The sequence below is a fragment of the Salvelinus namaycush genome, chromosome 5 (genome assembly GCF_016432855.1).
Source record: "Salvelinus namaycush isolate Seneca chromosome 5, SaNama_1.0, whole genome shotgun sequence".
NCBI lineage: Eukaryota > Metazoa > Chordata > Actinopteri > Salmoniformes > Salmonidae > Salvelinus > Salvelinus namaycush.
Window position 1 is genome coordinate 62,566,131 of NC_052311.1, and position 25,477 is coordinate 62,591,607.

Below are 25,477 nucleotides of genomic sequence, written 5' to 3' on the forward strand. Positions count from 1 at the left end.
AACATACATAGGCATTTCATCATTAAGTCCTTTAGGAAATAATGTCTGGAGGGTGAAAATCCCAAAACATTCTCTTTTACTCAGAGTATTATTAATATCTCCTCCCCTGTCTGATATCTTAACTTTCTCTATGCCACAAAATCTAAAGTTGGAAATGTCATGCTTCGGGTCATTGAAATGTACAGCGACTGGATAATCCCTGTCTTTCTCCTGATTGAACTTTTATGTTCACTAATTCTCTGTTTGAGAGAGCGGGTGGTTTTACCGACATAACAGAGCCCACATGGACATTTAATAATGTAAATAACATGGGTGGTGGAACACGTAATAATGTCATTTATTTGGAACCGTTTTCCTGTGTGTGGGTGGCAGAAATATTTACACTTCATCATATTGTTGCACTGTGCGCATACTCTGCATTTATAGCTACCATTTGGTAGAGGGCGTAAAAGAGTTTAGCTGATTTTCTTTTGTGGCTGGCAGTTGGCATGAACCAATTTATCGCGTAAATTGCGACCTCTCCTATACACAATATGTGGTGGATATTTAAATTCAGCCGGCAAAGCTGGGTCCAATGATAAAATATGCAAATATTAAATCCCACTTTTCACGAATTCAAAGTATATGTAGTTGTGAACATTACTGAGTGTTCTTTGGCTTTAGCGGGTCTTTTTTGTAGCAGTTCATCTCGTGTTTTTTCCAATGCCAAATTATGAGCTCCATCCACACATTGTGACAAATAGCCTCTTCTTAGAAACCTCATGCGCATCTCCGCTGCTTTTTCTAGATAATCCTCTGTGGAGTGGCATATACCGCATACCGCGCAGTCTAAAAAATTGGCTTCTTGGAAGTCCTCTTTAAAATGGCTCAGGGTGGAAGCTGTCACCCTGTAATAGAGTATTTCTGTCCGTTTCTTTTCTATACAGAGTTGTAAACAGGGTTCCATTTGATTTCTCAATCCACATATCGAGATAATGAACACGTTGAGTGTCACGTTCAATAGTGAATTTGAGATTAGGGTCAATGTCATTGAGTAGTGCCATAAAATCTGACAGTTCTTCTTCAGTTCCTTCCCATATACAAAAAATGTCGTCAATATATCGATACCACTTCAGGACCTTATTCAAAAATGGATTCTCGTTTTCATTAGTAACAAAACGTTCTTCAAAAAGACCCATATAGAGGTTAGCATAGCTCGGCGCAAATGTAGAGCCCATCGATGTTCCATTCGTTTGGAAGTAGTATTCATCATCAATCCTGAAATAGTTATACGTCAAAACATATTCAGCCAACTCTAGAATGATGTTTGTTGGTGGATATTCATTAGTATCTCTGTCTCCCAAATAGTGTGCTAGTGCTGCCAGCCCCCCCCCCCCACACATGGGGAATGCTGGTATATAGACTCTCGACATCTAATGTGACCAAAATACAGTCTTCTTTTAAACCCGTTATTGGTGAGATCTTGTTTATGAAGTCTATAGAGTTTTTTACATATGATGGCAATGATTGCATATGAGATTTAATAAAAGAGTCTACAAAGTTCGACAATGGCTTTAGCATTGAGCCTATTCCTGCAACCACTGGTCTGCCTGGATAGTTGCCTTGTTGTGTTTTAGGTTTGTGTAATTTCAGTAAAATGTATAAGCATGGACGTATGGCACATTTGCAGCAAATATATTCATATTCAGGTTTTGAGATAAGGTGGTTTAATAGGGCTTGCTCCAGATTCGAGCATATATCCCTTTGGAACACCTGTGTGGGATCAACACTCAGTTTTCTATAGAAACGTTCATTGCTGAGTTGTCTCTGAATTTCTTCTTTATATTTTTCAAAGTCTAAAACAACCACAGCACCCCCCCCTTTTCTGCAGGTTTTATAACCAAAGATGAATCTTTCATTAATTCATTGAGTGCCAGTTCTTCTGTTCTAGTGAGACTCTTCTGAATATGGTTTGTTTGTCTCGTATATACTGACATGGCTTCTTGTTCGACTAACCTACAATAGGTATTAATCGAGGAGTTGTTAACCATGGGACAGAATTTGCTTTTGGGCTTAAAATGGGTACCAGTTCTTTGATGTGTTACTAGGCCCGAATCAGTGTTTTGCGAAAACACATGCTTAAGTTTAATCTTGCGAACGAATTTAAACAGATCTACTTTCGTATCGAATGGTTTATCTGTACATGTAGGTACAAAAGAGAGGCCCTTAGATAAGACTGAGACTTGAGCGTCAGTAAGGTATTTTTTGGAGAGGTTAATTACTGCGTCCCGCTGTAGCTCCGTGTCCACGGCCTGTGTTTCTGGTCTCCTCTTCAACCGCTTGCCTCTCCTGCATCGTTTCTTTTCTTTCGTGGAGCCCTCTGTTGCTTCCGGGCTAAAAAAACGGACTGTGTGCCATGGTAGCTGGAGTCACTGTCTGTAGGGAATTCGCTCTCGGTGGATGCCTCTGTGTCCAAGTCTCCATGTCCTCCCGCTGCTGCGTATCTGCGTCCCCCGATCAGCGGTGCGTCCCTCCGTCGGCCTCTCCGTGCTCCTGTCCTTGGGCCTTCCCATTCGTACACCTGGTTGAGCTGGTAGTCCTCTGTGTCTCGCTGGTATTTCTTGATCTTTGTTGCTTGTAGAGAGTCTCTGTATTTCCCAATGGACTGCCCATTCTCAAACAGAGAATTAGTGAACATAAAAGTTCAATCAGGAGAAACGACAGGGATTATCCAGTCGCTGTACATTTCAATGACCTGAAGCATGACATTTCCACCTTTAGATTTTGTGGCATAGAGAAAGTTAAGATATCAGACAGGGGAGGAGATATTAATAATACTCTGAGTAAAAGAGAATGTTTTGGGATTTTCACCCTCCAGACATTATTTCCTAAAGGACTTAATGATGAAATGCCTATGTATGTTATGTTGTGAATTTGAACATGAAATATGTGTCTCTTGTAGATTATTCTGACGTTTTTCGTATGATGTACCCAATGACTAATGAAAACTTGCTATGTCCTCATTGAGATTTTACAGACGTGTTCAATACGCCTTATTTATACACTTTTGTAATATTTATGAAATGCATATTGTTATATTTGGTAGCACTTATTTGTTTTTCCTTTGCCTCCAACCCCCTTCGATGTGTAGAACGGATGTGGGTGGGGCCAGGTCTACATAAGGGTGCAACTTTCAAAAAATCACAAAAGCTCTGACGAAGGCCGTGTGGCCGATACGTAAGCTTATTAAATATCGGTGATACTATCAAGATCAGTGTGCAGTTTCCTTTCTCTTTCATCTTACACATTCATTTACAAATCCAAGAATGGATGTAGTAACTGCTGATTGTCCCTTTAACACTGTAACAATGCTTATACAGACAAGATAGCAGCATTTATACAACCCCCTCTACTTGTGCATCTCTAACAGGCTCTCAACAACCTGTACATGACAACCCATCACCTGTGTATGAGAACACAAGACAAAATCAATCTCCACCTCTACCCCTGACAGTAAGTAAGCCCTGGTCACCTAGGATGTGTCTGTGCATGTCTGTATTCTACAACAATCTTACTATTCATGAACAAGATGACTTTGCTTAACAGGATGTACAGTGTAAAAATACTATGCAAAGACTGTTTGCCTATGATAGTGTATTCCAGGACGTTTCTGTTTAACTCAAAGGCAGTTATCAGTTTCTGGCCTATTTAGGTTATTCATTAACATATGATAGCTGTTTTTTTTTGTCATGCAACTGTTGGTGTGGCTGTTGCCTTCTATCTAATGGCATTTATTATTTCTGCTTTTATCCCAAATTATGAAATGAAGGATTTAAATAATACCTATGATACTAGGATAATGGTAAGTTTGTGTTAAGACAACAGGGCACCAAGTGACTGCAATACGATCAAAACAATTGATTTATGTCTTATTTTGTAAAATGATCTTCATTCTGTGTCATTGCTGATAAATAGATGTTAATGTACCTTTTCTTTTCTCCCTCCCTTCAATCTAACAGTAAGAGAAGTCAGTGGAAAATATCTCCATTCAACCACCGTTCTCCAGTTTCCCCATCAACACATAAAACCTGCCATGATAACACCCAGTGTGGATCTGTAATATAATGTACATAATCAATACATTTATCTCATGTTTGTCTGCTTGATTGTGTACTTTATTATTTGACAACAATAACCTTTTTAATGAAAGTATATGACAAAATTTATACTGTAACTTAGCTAAATGAAGAATAATGTGGGGGATGCAATGTTAACAATGTAAGGACCACCCACTTGGGAGCCAGGCCCACCCTCTTGGGAGCCAGGCCCACCCACTTGGGAGCCAGGCCCAGCCAATCAGAATACGCTTTTCCCCCAAAAGGACTTTATTACAGACAGATATACTCCTCACGCGGCCTCACGTGGTCTGCGGTTGTGAGGCCAGTTGGACATACTGCAAATTCTCAAAAATTACGTTTGAGGTGGCTTATGGTAGAGAAATGTACATTCAATTATGTGGCAACAACTCTGGTGGACATTCCTGCAGTCAGAATGCCAATTGCATGCTCCCTCAAAACTTGAGACATCTGTGTCATTGTGCTGTTTGACAAATTTTGGAGTGGCCTTTTATTGTCCCCAACACAAGGTGCACCTGTGTAATGATCATATTGTTTATTCAGCTTCTTGATATGCCACACCTGTCAGGTGGATCGATTATCTTGGCAAAGGAGAAATGTTTACTAACAGAGATGTAAACAAATTTGAGCATAAAATTAGAGAGAAATAAGATTTTTGTGCGTAATGAACATTTCTGGGATTTTTATTGCAGCTTATCAAACACGAGACCGACACTTTATATGTTGCGTTAATATTTTTTTCCTGTATATAGAACACTATTGTGAAGTGTGATGGCAAAAGGGGAAAAAAGCTGGAGTACTTTATTGCTTTTCATGATGTAAAAAAATTATTATTAATAAAGATCGCCATCCATTTTTTTATCAACTATTGTTCTTTGATCAGTATTGTGTTATGACATTCAGTTACTTCATTCCCACAACGCTGGGCATTGGTTCTAAATTATCCTACAATTATGTTAGTGTTAGAGAAGGAGTATAAAACACATGTGTATTTTTAAGCAATAAGGCCCGAGGGGGTGTGGTATATGGCAAATATACCACGGCTAAGAGCTGTTCTTATGCGCAACGCGGAGTGCCTGGATACAGGCCTTAGCCGTGGTATATTGACCATATACCACAAACCCCCGAGGTGCCTTATTGCTATTATAAACTGGTTACCAACGTAAATAGAGCAGTACATTTATAAACAGAGCTATGGATTCAACGATTGACCATCCATGATAACAAAATTATAGTTGTAACCATGTTTTGAGGCTACATAGTGTTTGTTTACATGTACTTTTTTTTAACAAATATTGGAGTATGAGAATGGCGCCGAAGGAGAAGGCTGCCGTTTTACAATCCCGTAACCAATTGTGCTATTGTGTTTGTTTTTTCATGTTATTTGTAAGTTATTTTGAACATAATGTTTCTGCAACCGTATCTTATAACCGAAAAGAGCTTCTAGATATCAGGAGATGGATTACTCACCCCATACTGGAGGAATACTTTTTCTTCAACGAGTCGGACGGGAAGGATTTACTTCAGACGCCCGACAAGGACCTGATCCCCGTCATTCGCAGGAGAACGAGACGGAGGTATCGTGGACGAAGATCCGGGTGCCTTGTTAGGATCCAATGCCGAGAGGGTAATCTACCTTTACCATCGGTCCTATTAGCCAACGTACAATCAATCGATAATAAAATACACAAACTACGATCACGTATATCTTACCAACGGGACATTAAAACTGTAATATCTTATGTTTCACCGAGTCGTGGCTGAACGACGACATGAACAACATACAGCTGACGGGTTTTAAGCTTTTTCGGCAGGATAGAACAGCAGCCTCTGGTAAGACATGGGGTGGCGGTCTATGTATATTTGTAAACAGTAACTGGCGCATGAAATCTAAGGAAGTCTCAAGGTTTTGCTCGACTGAGGTAGAGTATCTCATGATAAGCTGTAGACCACACTATTTACCAAGAGTTGTCATCTGTATTTTTCGTAGCTGTCTGCATACCACCACAAACCGATGCTGGCACTAAGACCGCACTCAATGAGATTTACACGGCCATAAGTAAACAGGAAAATGCTCATTCAGAGGTGGCACACGTACAGTTGAAGTCAGAAGTTTACATACACCTTAGCAAAATACATTTAAACTCAGATTTTCACAATTCCTGACATTTAATCCTGGTGACATTCCCTGTCTTAGGTCAATTAGGATCACCACTTCATTTTAAGAATGTGAAATGTCAGAATAGTAGTAGAGAGAAAGATTTATTTCAGCTTTTATTTCTTTCATCACATTCCCAGTGGGTCAGAAGTCTACATACACTCAATTAGTATTTGGTAGCATTGCTTTTAAATTGTTTAACTTGGGTCAAACGTTTCGGGTAGCCTTCTACAAGCTTCCCACAATAAGTTGGGTGAATTCTGGCCCATTCCTCCTGACAGAGCTGGTGTAACTGAGTCAGGTTTGTAGGCCTCCTTGCTCGCACATGCTTTTTTTCAGTTCTGCCCACAAATTTTCTATGGGATTGAGGTCAGGGCTTTGTGATGGCCACTCCAATACCTTAACTTTGTTGTCCTTAAGCCATTTTGCCACAACTTTGGCAGTATGCTTGGGGACATTGTCCATTTGGAAGACCCATTCGCGACCAAGCTTTAACTTCCTGACTAATGTCTTGAGATGTTGCTTTAATATATCCACATAATTTCCCCCCTCATGATGCCATCTATTTTGTGAAGTACACCAGTCCCTCCTGCAGCAAAGGACCCCCACAACATGATGCTGCCATCCCCGTGCTTCACGGTTGGGATGGTGTTCTTCGGCTTGCAATCCTCCCCCTTTTTCCTTCAAACATAACGATGGTCATTATGGCCAAACAGTTCTATTTTTGTTTCATCAGACCAGAGGACATTTCTCCAAAAAGTATGATCTTTGTCCCTATGTGCAGTTGCAAAGCGTAGTCTGTCTTTTTTATGGCAGTTTTGGAACAGTGGCTTCTTCCTTGCTTAGCGGCCTTTCACGTTATGTCGATATAGGACTCGTTTTACTGTGGATATAGATACCTTTGTACCTGTTTCCTCCAACATCTTCACAAGGTCCTTTGCTGTTGTTCTGAGATTGATTTGCACATTTTGCACCAAAGTACGTTCATCTCTAGGAGACAGAACGCGTCTCCTTCCTGATCGGTATGACGGCTGGGTGGACCCATGGTGTTAATACTTGCGTACTATTGTTTGTACAGATGAACGTGGTACCTTCAGGCGTTTGGAAATTGCTCCCAATGATGAACCAGACTTGGGGAGGTCTACACTTTTATTTCTGCGGTATTGGCTGATTTCTTTTGATTTTCCCATGATGTCAAGCAAAGACACACCGAGTTTAAAGGTAGGCCTTGAAATACATCAATAGGTACACCTCCAATTGACTCAAATTATGTCAATTAGCCTATCAGAAGCTTCTAAAGCCATGAAATCATTTTCTGGAATTTTCCAAGCTGTTTAAAGGCACAGTCATCTTAGTGTAGTAAACTTCTGACCCACTGGAATTGTGATACACTGAATTATAAGTGAAATAATCTGTCTGTAAACAATTGTTGGAAAAATGACTTGTGTCATGCACAAAGTAGATGTCCTAACCAACATGCCTAAACTACAGTTTGTTAACAATACATTTGTGGAGTGGTTGAAAAACGAGTCTTAATGACTCCAACCTAAATGTATGTAAACTTCCGACTTCAACTGTATATACTGTGATAGAGTGGGGATTGGAACCAGGTCTGTGAAATGATGATGAGACGTCCGGGGTTGATGAGTGAAGGGCGTTTGCAAGCAGCAGGTTAGGCAGCAGCTAGAAGGCCGGCGACGCCGAACGCCTGAGCTAGACAGGAAGGGGAGCCAAAGTGAAGGCTGGTGTGACAATCATCACCAGAGAGTGGATGAAGGATGATCAGCTTCAGTCTGATGGTGACAATATTTTGTTCTCTGGGGTATAAAAATGGGTTATCAGTCCTATGAATAAATACCGATGTAAACTCACCAACCCCCTCGGCTCCGCTGAGGCTGAATACAGTTTGACTGTACACCGTAAGTAGTCTGCTATAAGCATGTTAGTACTGTGTTTTCACTCCTTTTGCTTTAAAATCACAGAATTTTTTTGCTAAATATTGCTGAGAGTAATTGTGTGAATGCACTCTATTAGTAATATGTGGATAATGTTCACGAATAGTAGGATTCACACTTGTATTTTATAGTTTATGAATGAACACATATAAATGTGTCACGGCCGTCGTAAGAAGTGGACCAAGGTGCAGCGTGGTAAGCGTACATTTTCCTTTTATTTTAGAAATGTCGCCAACAAAACAACAAATGAAAGAAACAACCGTAAAGCTTACAGGGCATTAGTACTACAAACAAAGTTAACTACCCACTTTGAAAGGATGGAAAAAGGGCTACCTAAGTATGGTTCCCAATCAGAGACAACGATAGACAGCTGTCCCTGATTGAGAACCATACCCGGCCAAAACATAGAAACACAAAATCCTAGAAGTAAAGGACATAGAATGCCCACCCAAATCACACCCTGACCAAACCAAAAAGAGACATAAAAAAGGCTCTCTAAGGTCAGGGCGTGACAAAATGTCAACATTTCATGTTCAGTATGTGTAGGCTTTCTCTCATCTCTGGCATATAACACCAGGACTGTCTGCGGGGGCCATCGCTAGAATTGTGATTGCTGTATTGGTGTCACGCCCTGACCTTAGTATTCTTTGTTTTCTTTATTATTTTGGTTAGGTCAGGGTGTGACAAGGGGTGGTTTGTTTAGTTTTGTCTTGTCTAGGGGTTTTTGTATGTCTATGGGTTTTTGACTAGTCTAGGTAGTTATATGTCTATGGTTGCCTAGATTGGTTCTCAATTAGAGGCAGCTGTTTATCGTTGTCTCTGATTGGGAACCATATTTAGGCAGCCATATTTCTTGAGTATTTCGTGGGTGATTGTCTATGTATTAGTTGCTTGTGTCTGCACTTATTATATATATCTTCACGTTCGTTTTATTAGTTTGTAAGTTTATTCAGTGTTATTCGTTAATAAAAGTAACGATGTATTCATATCACGCTGCGCTTTGGTCTCCTCACTACAACGAACGTGACAGAATCACCCACAACAACCGGACCAAGCAGCGGGCAGCAGCAGCGGGCAGCAGCAGCAGCAGCGATCGCAGGACTCCTGGACCTGGGAGGAGATTCTGGACGGCAAGGGACCCTGGGCACAGGCTGGAGAATATCGCCGCCCCCGGGAAGAGCTGGAGGCAGCCAAAGCCGAGAGGCAGTGGTATGAAGAGGCAGCACGAAAGAGCGGCTGGAAGCACCCCAAAACATTTCTTGGGGGGAGGCACACGGGGAGTGTGGTTAAGTCAGGTAGCAGACCTGAGCCAGCTCCCCGTGCTTACCGTGGAGAGAGAGGGACCGGGCAGGCACCATGTATGCCGTGAGGCGCACGGTGTCCCCGGTGAGCAGGCATAGCCCGGTGCGGTACATAGCAGCACTTCGTATCGGCCGGGCTAGAGTGGACATCGAGCCAGGTGCCATGAGGCCGGCTCAACGCATCTGGTCTCCAGTGCGTCTCCTCGGGCCGGGGTACATGGCACCAGCCCTACGCATGGTGTCCCCGGTTCGCCAGCACAGCCCAGTGCGGGCTATTCCACCTCACCGCACTGGCCTGGCTACGGGGAGCATTAAACCAGGTAGGGTTGGGCAGGCTCGGTGCTCGAGACCTGTAGTGCGCCTTCACGGTCCGGTCTATCCGGTGCTACCTCCACGCACCAGCCCTCCGGTGGCAGCCCCCCGCACCAGGCTGTCTCTCCGTCTCCTCACTACAGGTGCTCCCGCCTGCTCAGTGCCGCCAGAGTCTTCCTCCTGTCCAGCGCCGCCTGAGTCTCTCTCCTGTCCAGCGCCGCCTGAGCCGCCCATCTGTCCAGCGCCGCCTGAGCCACCCGTCTGTCCAGCGCCGCCTGAGCCGCCCGCCAGTCCGGAGCCGCCAGAGCCGCCCGCCAGTCCGGAGCCGCCAGAGCCGCCCGCCAGTCCGGAGCCGCCAGAGCCGCCCGCCAGTCCGGAGCCGCCCGCCAGTCCGGAGCCGCCAGAGCCGCCCGCCAGTCCGGAGCCGCCAGAGCCGCCCGCCAGTCCGGAGCCGCCAGAGCCGCCCGCCAGTCCGGAGCCGCCAGAGCCGCCCGCCAGTCCGGAGCGGCCAGAGCCGCCCGCCAGTCCGGAGCCGCCAGAGCCGCCCGCCAGTCCGGAGCCGCCAGAGCCGCCCGCCAGTCCGGAGCCGCCCGCCAGTCCGGAGCCGCCAGAGCCGCCCGCCAGTCCGGAGCCGCCAGAGCCGCCCGCCAGTCCGGAGCCGCCAGAGCCGCCCGCCAGTCCGGAGCGGCCAGAGCCGCCCGCCAGTCCGGAGCGGCCCGCCAGTCCGGAGCGGCCCGCCAGTCCGGAGCGGCCGGAGCCGCCCGCCAGTCCGGAGCGGCCGGAGCCGCCCGCCAGTCCGGAGCGGCCGGAGCCGCCCGCCAGTCCGGAGCGGCCGGAGCCGCCCGCCAGTCCGGAGCGGCCGGAGCCGCCCGCCAGTCCAGAGGCGCCCCTCAGTCCGGAGGCGCCCCTCAGTCCGGAGGCGCCCCTCAGTCCAGAGGCGCCCCTCAGTCCAGAGGCGCCCCTCAGTCCAGAGGCGCCCCTCAGTCCAGAGGCGCCCCTCAGTCCAGAGGCGCCCCTCAGTCCAGAGGCGCCCCTCAGTCCAGAGGCGCCCCTCAGTCCAGTGGGGCCCTTTATTAGGGTCTCCAGTCCAAGGTCGGTGGTGAGGTTTCCCGCTCCAGAGACATTATGTAAGTGGGCGGAGTCAGAGGTGGAGTGGGGTCCACGTCCCTCACCAGAACCGCCACCGCGGAGTTATACCCACCCAGACCCTCCCATATAGGCTTAGGTGTGCGGCCGGGAGTCCGCATCTTTGGGGGGGCGGGGGGGGGACTGTCACGCCCTGACCTTAGTATTCTTTGTTTTCTTTATTATTTTGGTTAGGTCAGGGTGTGACAAGGGGTGGTTTGTTTAGTTTTGTCTTGTCTAGGGGTTTTGTATGTCTATAGGTTTTTGACTAGTCTAGGTAGTTATATGTCTATGGTTGCCTAGATTGGTTCTCAATTAGAGGCAGCTGTTTTTCGTTGTCTCTGATTGGGAACCATATTTAGGCAGCCATATTTCTTGAGTATTTCGTGGGTGATTGTCTATGTATTAGTTGCTTGTGTCTGCACTTATTATATATAGCTTCACGTTCGTTTTATTAGTTTGTAAGTTTATTCAGTGTTATTCGTTAATAAAAGTAACGATGTATTCATATCACGCTGCGCATTGGTCCTCCTCTCTTTCTACAGACGACGAACTCGACAATTGGTGGTTGTAGGCGGGGCAATTGCTGTTGCAGTCTACTTCGTCAAGAGAAAAGGGTGAGTAAAAATATATTTTTATTCACATTAAATATATTTGTTCTTTCAAACACCAGAATCATTTGGTTACTCTTTGCAAGTGTGTTTTCTGGCACCGTTGGCGCAATTCTTGTAGGGATATGACTATTAATGCTAGTGATCACAGTGATTAAAACTGTTCAGTGAAAGATTGCTTTGTATATATTCTTAGAAATTATTACAATGATTGATCCAGCGGTCAACATGTCCACAATATTCTGGAGTGCGAATGGCCTCCATATAATCAACGCTACCATCACTCGTGACAGCATCCGGCCTGGATATGAAGACAGGATCACTCTGGACAGAACCACTGGTTCCCTGGAGATCAGGGACCTGGCCCAGTGGGACGGTGCAAAATACAAAGTATCCCTTTTTCTTAAAGAAGGATCACCGCTGGGTGGGGAAACAAGGCTGGAGGTGTATGGTGAGTACTGTTGTTGCAGCACTTCTGATCCAGATCTATTAGCCTGTCTGGCTCCGGGGTTCCGCTAGCGGAACTCCTCCCACATTCCACTGAAAAGGCAGAGCACGAAATTCAAAAAATATTTTTTTGAAATATTTAACTTTCACACATTAACAAGTCCAATACAGCAAATGAAAGATACACATCTTGTGAATCCAGCCAACATGTCTGATTTTTTAAATGTTTTACAGCAAAAACACCACTTATATTTATGTTAGCCCCCCACCAAATACAAAAAAGGACAGACATTTTTCACAGCACAGGTAGCATGCACAAAACCAACATAACTAACCAAGATCCAACCAAACTAACCAAGAAACAACTTCATCAGATGACAGTCCTATAACATGTTACACAATAAATCTATGTTTTGTTCGAAAAATGTGCATATTTGAGGTATAAATCAGTTTTACATTGCAGCTACCATCACAGCTACCTTCAAAAATAGCACCAAAGCAGCCAGAGTAATTATAGAGACCAACGTGAAATACCTAAATACTCGTCATGAAACATTTCTGAAAAATCGATGGTGTACAGCAAATTAAAGACAGGCATCTTGTGAATCCAGCCAATATTTCCGATTTTTTAAGTGTTTTACAGCGAAAACACAATATAGCATTATATTAGCTTACTACAATAGCCTACCACACTACCGCATTCATTCATCAAGGCACGTTAGCGATAGCAATAGGCACGTTAGCGATAGCGAATAAACCAGCAAAAGATATTAATTTTCACTAACCTTCATAAACCTTCATCAGATGACAGTCCTATAACATCAGGTTATACATACATTTATGTTTTGTTCGAAAATGTGCATATTTAGAGCTGAAATCAGTGGTTATACATTGTGCTAACGTAACAGATTTTTCCCAGAATGTGCAGATATTTTTCTAAAACTCACCTATTCTGACCAAATAACTATTCATAAACATGACTAAAAAATACATGTTGTATAGGAAATGATAGATACACTAGTTCTTAATGCAATCGCCGTGTTAGAATTCTAAAAATAACTTCATTACGACATCCAGCTTATGTTATAGCGAGAGCGTGCCCAAAATCTGGGCGCTACCTAATAGTACACGTTCGACAGATATATGAAATAACATCATAAAATGGGTCCTACTTTTGATGATCTTCCATCAGAATGTTGTACAAGGGGTCCTTTGTCGTGAACAATCGTTGTTTGGTTTTAGAACGTCCTCTTCTCCAGTCAATTAGCACGGAAAGCTAGCAAAGTAGCGCGAAGCTCTCCTTCCTGAACAAAGGCACACAACGCAACACGCCTAACGTCCCGAAAAAATTTCAATAATCTAATAAAACTATATTGAAAAAACATACTTTACGATGATATTGTCACATTTATCAAATAAAATCAAAGCCGGAGATATTAGTGGTCTATAACGACAGCTTTCCAGAAGGCAATCCCAGGCTCCTTCTCGCGCTTTCCAGAAAACAGGAAATGGGTGACACGTCATGCCAAGAGCTTTTATTCCACCTCAGACCAAGATAAACACTCCATTTCTTCTCTCACTGCCTATTGACATCTAGTGGAAGGTGTATGACGTGCATGTATACTAATACGTATCAAGCCTATTTATAGGCATGCCCTAGAACAGAGCATCGTTTTCAGATTTTCCACTTCCTGATCAGGAATTTTGCTACAAAATGAGTTCTGTTTTACTCACAGATATAATTCAAACGGTTTTAGAAACTAGAGAGTGTTTTCTATCCAATAGTAATAATAATATGCATATTGTACGAGCAAGAATTGAGTACGAGGCCGTTTAAATTGGGCACGATTTTCCCCCAAAGTGAAAACAGCGCCCTCTGTCCTCAACAGGTTAAATGGTTTTACCATCAAGTTAACTTTTCCCTCTGTGGTGAAATCAGAAATATCTATAGAGTAGATGGTATATTTTCAAATCAAATAAATGTTTATTTGTCACATGCTCCTAATACAACAGGTGTAGACTTTACTGTCAAATGCTTACTTACGAGCCCTTACCCATCAATGCAGAGTTAAAAAGTAAGACATTTAGCAAATAAAAATAGATAGCTGTTTCACAAATGCAGTCAGTTGTCTGGGCACAGTGCCATTTCTCCACTACATTTCTTCTAATGATCTCGTTCATTTTTGTTAGTAGTGTATGATGAAACAAGGTTTTCAGAAGTGGTACATTCTTCAGAAATTGTCATCTAAACAAAATAAAAAGTTATTCTGTTTTAACCCACAGAGCCAGTATCCAATGTAGTGATAACTCCCAACAACACAGACTTAGTGGAATTCAACAGCTCTGTCAGTCTGTTCTGCTCCTCCTCTGGCTCCTCCCCCTTCTACCGTTGGCTGAAATGCAGCTCTGAAATCACAACCAGTGATTGAGTTCAGTTTGGTGATGGGAAAAGCACTCTCACCATAGTCAACATGACGCGGGGGGTCGTTTAGCTGTAATGTGCTCAACCCCATCAGTAATGGAACCAGCCAGCCTCTAACCCTCACCATCAGCTGTGAATCCATTTTCATTAAAAAAATGTATGCATCTATGTTTTATCCAATGATTTTTGGCTTTGCAGATAATCCTCAAGTATATTCTACTGGCTCTATGACCTCCCCTTGTTGACCACTCTAGCTGGTTGACTTTTGCCTCTTGGTCTTGACCATGACATTGATTGTACAATGTTTTACTGGGCTTACAATGGTTTTCAAATATGTTGCAGATGGTCCAGAAAACACAGCAATGAAAGTGACCCCTCTAGATGTACTGTATGGATCAGGGTCAGACCTCACTCTGTCCTGCTCAGCTGAGTCCAGTCCTCCTGCCCAATTTCAGTGGGCTATGAATAGGACACTGCTGTCCAATATGGGACCAGAATTCAGGCTGGAGAACATCCAGGCCAATCAGAGTGGTAGCTACAGCTGCTGGGCCCATAATACCAGAACCCTGAGGTACCAGACATCTGAGCCGTCTGACATCACTGTGCTGGGTAAGTGGTAGACAGGAAATGGAGACAGTCATGGGAGGAGAAAGAGTGGTTCTTAAGGTTTCACAGATCTTAAGGGGATGTCCCAGCTGAACTGGGATGTTGGGTCTCTGGTCCGTGTACAGTAAGCTTCCTTTGAACTCCTTTCACAGAATCAATATCTGATGATACCTTCAATACTTCCCCAAACCCTCCAATCATCGAGGGTAGTTTTGTCACCTTAACATGTGACGCTTCTGGCTTCAACGTCACCAGAGACTGGATGAAGGATGGTCAGCATCTGTCTGCTGGTGTCAACATAACCATCTCTGAGGATAAGAAGACAGCATCTATCAATCCTGTGAATAAAGGTGACGCTGGAAAATACCTATGTAAACTCACCAACCCAGTCAGCTCTGCTGAGGTTGAATACAGTCTGACTGTACACCGTAAATAGTCTTCTATAAGCATGTTATGTTGTCCATACAATGTTTTCACTCCTTTTGCATTCAAATCAAACAAGCATAGAATAAATAGTATGAGTGATTATGAATGAACAATCTGGCAACACTTCAACATTTCCTGGTTAGTATGTGTAGTCTTTCTGTCATCTCTGGTTCTCTACATGGTATCTGCAGCGGAGGGGTATGTACCACCAGGTGAACTGTCTGCTGGTGCCATTGCTGGGATTGTGATTGGAGGGTTGGTGGTTGGGGGAGGGGCAATTGGTGGGGCAGTCTTCATCATTGAGTAAAAGTATGGAACCTAGAACTTTTCATATGTTAATACTTGCATCTTATAAAATCGTATTGTGTAAAATCAAGTTTCCATCCTGAACCTCCTTTCAGCTGTATGAACTCTCCAGTAGACCTGTATGAGAACAGGCCAGAGACATGGCACAATCTCCACATCTACCCGACAGGGAGATGAAAGTCATTATGATTAATCTATGTCTTCTATCTTTATCTTATCTATATTTCATATAAATGTACTGTATGTGTATGTATGTTTTTTAAATGTAATACACAAAGGTTTATCTTTGTTATATTTTGTTTTTACAACTGTTGTAGGTGTTGCCTTATAAATATGGTCTTTATACTGTATCATTGCTCAAGTATGAAAGTGAAGATTGTTTTATTTTCTACCTCCACTTAAATCTACTGTAACAGCAAGAGAAGGAAAGTGGAAAGGAAGCTGTAAGGGAGCAGAAAGGGGACAGCAGTTAGAGTACTCTAATTCTGTTAATAATGTTGTTACAACTAAATGAGAATTCATAAAGTTTGCCTTCGGTTTAATGATCAACTGTGTCTTTTGTGTCAGACCAGCAATGAATAATAATGCATCATTTGGTGGGTGCTTATATTTGTCCTATTTCAAGTGTGCATTGATAGGCATAATGTGAATTGAAAATGTTGTTTTTGCACATCCCAACTCTCCCTTTATCAATAGAAGACTGAGGTATGACCTGCCTGTCACAGAAACTTTAGTTGTCAGACCCATATACAACTCAACGTTTGGCCTTTCCCCAGACGCTACATACTATCCCCTTCATCAACATTAATGTAGGTGTTATGACCTCCTAACAGTCTAGATTTTCACACGTCACTGATCTGCACTTCGAGACAGATAGAGGACCTTTGGTCCCTCCATGATGGACTAGGAGCAGATCACCCTCTAGTGGCTTCACATCTCCTCTGCACTCAGGACTTAGTCTGGGGCTCTGTTCGCAGTCGCTAACTGGGTTCACAGTTTAAGAAGAGAAATAAACAATAACATTTTACTTTCAGGCATACTTGAAAAGTATTTAAAGGGAGTATACGTAATTTATAAGCTATGTGTTTCGACCTCGTATCCCTGGAGTCCACCCAAAACACAACACAAAACAGTCATACATAGACAGAAGCAACAGCATAGATACACTAACATTATGACATATTGACCCTAATAAACCAGATAAACTTTACTGTAGATGATTCACTTTAATCAGGCAGCAGACAATGCCTCCTCCACTTGCCAGGAGGGAGTAAGACAGGGGGATCTGCCCTGATGGAACGCACCAAGATGTGTAGTAAACCTTGTATTGACGTTTCAAGCATTATATCTTATTCAGTTCCATTATCTACACTTATCAAATGAATGAGGTTGAAAAACAGCCACATATTAAATTCAAACCTCATAATGATGAGAATGAATAGACTGTAAATGGACATAGCTCCACAAGCTTTCTCTTGCTATTACAGTAAAAACAAAAAACAGACACTCTTAACCAGAGTGACTTACAGGAGAAATTAGGGTTAAGTGCCTTGCTCAAGGGCACATCGACAGACTTTTAACCTAGTCTGCTTGGGGATTCAACCCAGCAACCTTTCAGTTACTGGCCCCATGCTCTTAACCGCTAGGCTACCTGCCACCAGTATTGCCTTTACACAAACATACTTCCATACAAAGGATTCAGCCACATTGAACTCACTGTCTGAAGTTGGCAAGTTGTGTGTGTGCGTGTGTTTGTGTTTAAGGAATGGGCACTAAAAGAAAGATTTTGTTGGTCAGTCCCATTAGACATAGAGTTCTCTGGCCCCATGCTTACTGTCTATAAAGCTATGTGTGTTGACTTAGTGTGGCCAGTTTCAGTACAGATACTCTGAGGTGTGTATGTATAGCGACATCAGGGTGGCGCCAAGCTCCCACATAAACCCATGTCAGGAATTAGAGAACCAGCTGACACAGTTTACCTGGACAATTTAGACAATGTGGAATTGTGCATTTATATACAATCACACATGTTTTGTACCTACATTGCATTCGGAAATTATTCAGACCACTTGACTTTTTCCACATTGTGTTACATTACAGCCTTATTCTAAAATGTATTAAATAAAAAATGTCCTCCTCAGTCTACACACAATACCCCATAATGACAAAGTGAAAACAGGTTTTTAGAAATTTTGGTAAAGGTATTAAAAATAAACTGAAATACCTTATTTACATAAGCATTCAGACCCTTTGCTATGAGACTCGAAATTGAGCTCAGGTGCATCCTGTTTCCATTGATCATCCAGTGGTAAATTCAATTGATTGGACATGATTTGGAAAGGAACATACCTGTCTATATAAGGTCCCACAGTTGACAATGCACGTCAGAGCAAAAACCAAGCAATGAGAATAAAGGAATTGTCTGTAGAACTCCGAAACAGGATTGTGTTGAGGCACAGATCTGAGGAAGGGTACCAAAAAATGTCTGCATTATTGAAGGTCCCAAGAAGACAGTGGCCTCCATCACTCTTAAAATGGAAGAAGTTTGGAACCACCAAGACTCTTCCTAGAGCTGGCCGCCTGGCCAAACTGAGCAATCGGGGGAGAAGGGCCTTCATCAAAGAGGTGACCAAGAACCCGATGGTCACTCTGACAGAGCTCCAGAGTTACACTGTGGAGAGGGGGGAACCTTCCAGAAGGACAACCATCTCTGCAGCACTTCACCAATCAGGCCTTTATGGTAGAATGGTCGGACGGAAACCACTCCTCAGTAAAAGGAACATGACAGCCCGCTTGGAGTTTGCCAAAAGGCACCTAAAGGACTCTCAGACCATGAGAAACAAGGTTCTCTGGTCTGGTGAAACCAAGATTGAACTCTTTGGCCTGAATGCCAAGCGTCACATCTGGAGGAAACCTGGCACCATCCCTATGGTGAAGCATGGTGGTGGCAGCATCATGCTGTAGGGATGTTTTTCAGCGTCAGGGATTGGGAGACTAGTCAGGATTGAGGGGAAGATGAACGGAGCAAAGTACATAGAGATACTTAATGAAAACCTGCTCCAGAGAGCTCACGACCTCAGACTGGGGCGAAGATTCACCTTCCATCAGGACAATGACCCTAAGCACACAGCCAAGACAATGCAGGATTGGCTTCGAGACAAGTTTCTGAATGTCCTTGAGTGGCCTAGCCAGTTTTTTACTTTTAGTCAATTTGCAAAAATGTCTAAAAACTTTGCTTTGTCATTATGGGGTATTGTGTGTAGATTTATGAGGGAAATAAATATTTTATACATTTTAGAATAAGACTAATGTAACAAAATGTGGAAAAAGTCAATGGGTCTGAATACTTCCCGAATGCACTGTATGTACAATCACACGTGTTATAAAGGATACTTACAGTATGTACAATCGTGCATGTTCCTTTTGAGTGACCACAAGAAAGGAGTTAAGCATTTAAGGTTAACTTTGTCATACAGTATCTAAGTTTTGTTTATTGTGTAAACAATTCTTAATCAGTTTCAATACTCTTTCAAGGGATCCTACCATCAACATTGTTTCCTGGTTTTCGGACATACTGACAAATTTTGCCCAAACCTAGCTGGTTTTCATGGTTGTCCTATAGAGAGAGACATGTGTCTCCTAAATAAATCAGTGGAGGTTTTCTTGGTTGTTTGATGAAGGTTTTCATTTGCTCCGTATTGTGTCACCTGACCTCTGACCCTGTGCATTACCACTAGTCTAGTGTCTTTGATCTTCCTTGCGTTGGAATGCATCACCTGACTGACCCTGCTCAAACACAACTCCCAAACAAAACCTTGTAAACCTGGTAAACAGACTACTTCTGTTGTATGATTCACTGATGTAGGTAAATCTTGACTGAAATGTGTTTAAAGGCCCAGTGCAGTCAAAAATTAGATTTTTATGTGCTTTATATACACAAAGTGTCCAAAACATGACATAGACTAACCAGGTGAATCCAGGTGAAAGCTATGACACCTTAGTGATGTCACTTGCTAAATCCACTTCAATCAGGGTAAATGAAGGGGAGGATTTTTAGGCCTTGAGACAACTGAGACATGGATTGTGTATGTGTGCCATTCAGAGGGTGAATGGGCAAGACAAAATACTTACGTGCCTTTGAACTGGGTATGGTAGTAGGTGGCAGGCGCACCGGTTTGAGTGTGAACTGCAATGCTGCTGGGTTTTTCACACTCAACAGTTTGTGTGTTTCAAGAATGGTCCACCACCCAAAGGACATCCAGCCAACTTGACACAGCTGTGGGAAGCATTGAAGTCAACATGGGCAAGCATCCCTGTGGAACGCTTTCGATAACTTGTAGAGTCCATGCCCCTGTAACGGATGTGAAATTGCTAGCTAGTTAGCGGGTACGCGCTACTAGCGTTTCAATCAGTTACGTCACTTGCTCTGAAACCTAGAAGTAGTGTTGCACCTTGCTCTGCAAGGGCCGCGGCCTTTGTGGAGCGATGGGTAACGATGCTTCGTGGGTGACCGTTGTTGATGTGTGCAGAGGGTCCCTGGTTCGCGCCCGTGTCGGGGCGAGGGGACGGTTTAAAGTTATACTGTTACACCCCAACGAATTGAGGCTGTTCTGAGGACAAAAGGGGGTGCAACTCATTATTAGGAAGGTGTTCCAAATATTTAGTACACTCAGTGTATATTGCCACACTATGAGTTTGGAATAATACTGTGAAGTTGTGAAAATTATGATAATGCCCTTTTAGTGTAAGAGCTGTTTGAAAAGATCGCCTGAAATGTCAGCCTGTTTTGGTGGGATCAAGTTTTGGCCTGCCTGGTGACATCACTAGGTGGTAAATTAGTTAATAGACCAATAAAAAAGAGAGTTCCATATCTCTCTGCCAATAACAGCAAGTTTTCAGTTTTCCCCTCCCCTCTCAGACCACTCCCAGACAGTCCTGGCAAAATTCTTACTTGAGAAAGTACTCTTTGCTAAGAAGGAATTATTTTATTTATTTTCGATCATTTTAGTTGAAACCATTAGAGTAAGGTACCTAATTGTTAGCCAGAAATGATTTGATATTGAGATAAAAATGACTGCATTGGACCTTTAACCTGTATCTAAATAAAGTATACTATTTCCATTATGTACCAAATATCCCATTTTAGGATTCTATCAAGTATCTTCTTGATATTCAACACCTCTACTCTTTGATCATTATATCAATAGTTAGTAGACAGTGCACTGCAATAAGAAACAGCAGGGTTCATTTCATCTAGTTCCGTTTTAGGCTTTATTGAGTTAATTCAATTGTTGAAGCCTCCATTGATCATTTAGATAGACCATAGCCAATAGGAAGCAGAATGAATCATCAATGGGATAGGCTACTGTCTCAATGGTAAATGGTACAGATAAAGACCTAAAGAGGAAGTCTCTACAAAACTATTGGTTGTTATTTTCCACTCATCAACATGACCTCCAATAACCTCTTAGAGTGGAAATGCCCTGAGGGCATTGTAATGTGTGTACACAGCTATATCATAAAGCTAGTTTCTGTTCTGTATCACTGAGTGGGGGGCCGGGCCTTGTCTTCAGAGGGGACAAGCGGAGGGGTATAAGAATATAAAAGGAGTAGGGACATGGTCTGGTCAACACTACAGGTACTTCCATTAGACAGAGCCATCCTTCACCATGGACTATACACTTTTCACAGCAGCCATTGTGTTTCTAACATCAGGTATGCCTATTGCTACAATTAACATGCAGAACATAATGGGTTTTGAAGGGTGTTATTCAAATATGTTACCTGCTGAAACTATTTAACTAGCCATATCTATACTGGACTTAGAAATAAAAACATTATTTTGTGTATTTCACAAGCAAGGTTTTTACATAAGCCCATTTCCTTAATTTAATTTAATTTAATATTTCAATGTGTTGTTTTTATTTTCATGTATTGTTACGTCTTATGTGTACATTAATACATTTCCTTCCCCAGGTCTGTGTGTAGGTCAGAGTGTGTTACCGCCAGGACCATTGACTGGAGCCATAGGAGGGAGAGTGAAGTTCACCACAACCCTCAGTCCACCAGCCAAACCTTTTGTCTCAGTGAGCTGGACCTTCAACAGGGTCAACATCATCACCTCCACTACGGTCAACATAACTAATGCTGACCACAAAGACCGGATCAGTCTGGACAGAACCACTGGCTCTCTGGAGCTGTGGAACCTGGGCCTGAGGGACCAAGGGGAATACAGAGTCAGCATCATACCAGATGGGGCTCTGGAGCTAGCAGGAGCTACCACTCTGGATGTCTATGGTGGGCCACAGTTCTATTCTTGGCAGTCACATCACCGTATCTTAGACTCACCAAGGCATTTTTTTCAGCAATGAATATGAAAGTTGTATACATTAAGACAGATTATTCAAATGTACTGTACCTCTTACTCTCCCCATACTGTTAACCTCTTTACAGTGTTGCTATCTGCTGCCACCATCAATAACCCCCCAGCCACCCTGATAGCTGGCATAAGCTCCACCAACCTGACTTGTGAGGCTGCTGGCAACATCAGCTGCATACAGTGGATCAAAGATGGCCTCCCTCTGTGTCCCAGCAACAATATCACCTTCTCTGTAGACAACAGAACAGTCCATCTCAGTCCTGTTCAGCACATTGACAACGGAGAGTATGACTGTTTAGTCAGCAACCCTGTCAGCAACCGGACAGCATCCCACAACCTGACTGTCAACTGTGAGTACTGCTTACTAGATCCTAATTCCAGGAGTGATTGTGATTGTGCTTGGCAACCTTGTGTCAATTACCAACTCACTGGATGTTGCTGTTGGGAAAAAAAATGCTTGCCTTTGCTTTTCAGTAGTGTATAGACCCACGGAATAAGTATTTTGTTTATTTAGCATTGATCATTATTTTATTTGACCATGTTGCAGTTGGACCTCAGAACATATCAATAGATGGACCATCAGCAGCATCAACAGGATACAGGGTAACTCTGAGCTGTTCGGCTGACTGTATCCCTACTGCTACATTCACCTGGATGTTCAACAGGACAGAGACGGGTGTTAACAACACCCTGTACGTCATAGAGAGGATGGAGGCGCTACACATTGGGAACTACACCTGCACTGCCACCAATAACATCACCGGACTGAAAGACTCCGTGGTCCACAAGCTGAGAGGTTAGTTACAGCTTGATGTTGCAGTTAGGATTCATGAAAAAAATAAGTGTATCCAAGATTAAGTACATAACACATACAGTATAAGTTAACAAAATAAATGTATTGTGTAAAGTAAGACATCTAGAACTTTGTGACTTGGCATTGTACCTTTACTTTGTATCCATATTCTGAGCCTGGATAATAAGTTGCAAACCTGATATTTTAGTCACTCTAATTTGTGTAAATACAAAGGGTTAATTCGTGCCTTACACTGCTCTGGAATTTCATTCGAATTGCTGGATAAGGTTTATCCCTGAGATCACTGAACTGACCTGACGTAGCTTCATACCAGAGCAGGTGATATGACTTATTCCCCTCTACAGCCTCCTCTGCTGCCCCCATTGGGTCGTTTGCTTTGATGGTGACCAGTGTCCTGGCGGTGGGACTGCTGCAACTGTAGATGTCTGAAAGGAGAGAGAGGGACAAGAAGGGGCTGGTGAAGGGTCTTGATTTGGAATCTTCTGGGCAAGAGGATATTGTATAGAATCAAACCTGTCGTTAGTTTTAATATGTAGAGATGTACTTTAGCCTGTCAAACTGCAATATTACCTGGGCTTTATATCAAATATTATGATTATATATATACAGTATATATAAATGAATCAAAGCAATCCATGGTACATGTCATGAAAGATTCCTGTACACAGAGCAAAAACATAAATGCAACATGTTAAGTGTTGGTGCCATGTTTCATGAGCTGAAATAAAACATCCCAGCAATTTTCCAGATGCACAAAAAGCTTATTTCTCTATTTTTTTTGCACATTTGTTTACATCCCTGTTAGTGAGCATTTCTCGTTTGCCAAGATAATCCATCCACCTGGCAGGTGTGGCATATCAAGAAGCTGATTTAACAGCACGACCATTACAAATCAAATCAAACTATATTTGTCACGTGTCAAATACAACACGTAACACTTACCTTGAAATGATTACTTACAAGCCCTTAATCAACAAAGCAGTTCAAGAAAGAGTTAAGAAAATATTTACCAAATAAACTAAAGTAAAAAATTAAAAGTAACACAAGTAAGTCACAATGACGAGGCTATATGCAGGGGTTACCGGTACCGATTCAATGTGCGGGGATACAGGTTAGTCGAGGTCATTTGTACAAGTAGGTAGGGGTAAAGTGAATATGCATAGATAATAAACAGCGAGTAGCAGCAGTGTACAAAAAGGGTGGGGGGTCAATGTAAATAGTCCAGGTGGCCACTTGATTAGCTGTTCAGCAGTCTTATGGCTTGGGGGTAGAAGCTGTTAAGGAGCCTTTTGGTCCTAGTCTTGGCGCTCCGGGTGCATGAATGCAGCTTGTGCTGGGGACAATAAAAGGCCACTCTAATGTGCAGTTTTTTCACACAACACAATGCCATTTGTAATTGTAGTTATTATGGATCCCCATTAGCTGCTGCTGCTACTGGGGTCCGACAAAATTAAAGCAGTTATAAACAATTACAAATATTACATTTCATAACACTTTTTGCAACACATTGTGTTCCCTCAGGCCACTACTCTACTATCACATATCTACAATACAAAAACCCATGTGTACATGTTTATAGTGCTTATGTTATCATGTGCGTGTATGCATGTGTCTGTGCCTATGTTTGTGTTACTTCACAGTCCCAGCTGTTCCATAAGGTGTATTTTTACCTGCTTTTTAAATCTGATTCTACTGCTTGCGTCAGTTACCTGATGTGGAATAGAGTTCCATGTGGTCATTGCTCTATGTAGTACTGTGTGCCTCCCATAGTCTGTTCTGGACTTGGGGACTGTAAAGAGACCTCTGGTGGCATGTCTTGTGGGGTATGCATGGGTGTTCGAGCTGTGTGCTAGTATTTTAAAGAGACAGCTCAGTACCTTCAGCATGTCAACATCTCTTACAAAAACAAGTAATGATGAAGTCAATCTCTCTTCCACTTCGAGCCATGAGAGATTGACATGCATGTAGTTAATGATAGCTCGCCATGTACTTTTAGAGGGCCAGCCGTGCTGCCCTGTTCTGAGCCAACTGCAATTATCCCAAGTCCCTCTTTGTGGCACCTGACCACACGACTGAACAGTAGTCCAGGTGCAACAAATCCAGGGCCTGTAGGACCTGCCTTGTTGATAGTGTTGTTAATCAAATAAAATCAAAGTTTGTTACGTGCGCCGAATACAACAGGTTTAGAACTTACAGTGAAATGCTTACTTACAGGCTCTAACCAATAGTGCAAAAAAGGTGTTAGGTGAACAATAGGTAAGTAAAGAAATAAAAACAACATTAAAAAGACAGGCTATATACAGTAGCGAGGCTATAAAAGTAGCGAGGCTACATACAGACACCGGTTAATCAGGCTGATTGAGGTCGTATGTACATGTAGATATGGTTAAAGTGACTATGCATATATGATGAACAGAGAGTAGCAGTAGCGTAAAAGAGGGGTTGGCGGGTGGAGGGTGGTGGGACACAATGCTGATAGCCCGGTTAACCAATGCGCGGG

At 42.9% G+C, this 25,477-nt stretch overlaps 3 protein-coding genes across 5 annotated transcripts in view; all 3 read left to right on the forward strand.

Annotated features, from left to right (window-relative positions):
* LOC120048672 (carcinoembryonic antigen-related cell adhesion molecule 5-like) overlaps positions 1 to 4,357 on the forward strand; it is a 49,160-nt gene extending 44,803 nt beyond the window's left edge. For both annotated transcript variants that reach the window (XM_038994803.1, XM_038994804.1), the window contains 2 exons: positions 3,408 to 3,492; positions 3,999 to 4,357. In XM_038994803.1, coding sequence (XP_038850731.1) covers positions 3,408 to 3,492; positions 3,999 to 4,001 — 88 coding nt within the window. In that variant the 3' untranslated portion in view covers positions 4,002 to 4,357. The remainder of the gene's footprint in view (positions 1 to 3,407; positions 3,493 to 3,998) is intronic.
* A 10,443-nt stretch (positions 4,358 to 14,800) lies between these two features.
* On the forward strand, positions 14,801 to 15,502 carry LOC120047705 (carcinoembryonic antigen-related cell adhesion molecule 1-like). Its single transcript, XM_038993258.1, has 2 exons — positions 14,801 to 15,055; positions 15,205 to 15,502. Exons 1-2 carry the CDS (start codon positions 14,809 to 14,811, stop codon positions 15,486 to 15,488), a joined length of 531 nt encoding a protein of 176 aa, XP_038849186.1. The 5' UTR covers positions 14,801 to 14,808; the 3' UTR covers positions 15,489 to 15,502.
* A 5,832-nt stretch (positions 15,503 to 21,334) lies between these two features.
* Positions 21,335 to 23,719, forward strand: LOC120047706 (HEPACAM family member 2-like). 2 transcript variants are annotated; one of them, XM_038993260.1, is made up of 5 exons: positions 21,335 to 21,499; positions 21,761 to 22,081; positions 22,238 to 22,513; positions 22,711 to 22,959; positions 23,322 to 23,719. In XM_038993260.1, exons 1-5 carry the CDS (start codon positions 21,454 to 21,456, stop codon positions 23,396 to 23,398), a joined length of 969 nt encoding a protein of 322 aa, XP_038849188.1. In that variant the 5' UTR covers positions 21,335 to 21,453; the 3' UTR covers positions 23,399 to 23,719. The 2 variants fall into 2 exon arrangements, with proteins under 2 accessions (XP_038849188.1, XP_038849189.1); XM_038993261.1 differs by having other exon boundaries at positions 23,238 to 23,347.
* Positions 23,720 to 25,477: the final 1,758 nt, after the last annotated feature.

Bases quoted from the DNA above. Each gene is read 5' to 3' on its own strand.
- LOC120047705 (XM_038993258.1), top strand. From the start codon at position 14,809: ATGAAAGTGACCCCTCTAGATGTACTGTATGGATCAGGGTCAGACCTC. The intron at 15,056-15,204 runs GTAAGTGGTAGA...CTCCTTTCACAG, and splicing joins GTCTGACATCACTGTGCTGG to AATCAATATCTGATGATACC.
- LOC120047706 (XM_038993260.1), top strand. From the start codon at position 21,454: ATGGACTATACACTTTTCACAGCAGCCATTGTGTTTCTAACATCAG. The intron at 21,500-21,760 runs GTATGCCTATTG...TTCCTTCCCCAG, and splicing joins CATTGTGTTTCTAACATCAG to GTCTGTGTGTAGGTCAGAGT. The intron at 22,960-23,321 runs GTTAGTTACAGC...TCCCCTCTACAG, and splicing joins CGTGGTCCACAAGCTGAGAG to CCTCCTCTGCTGCCCCCATT.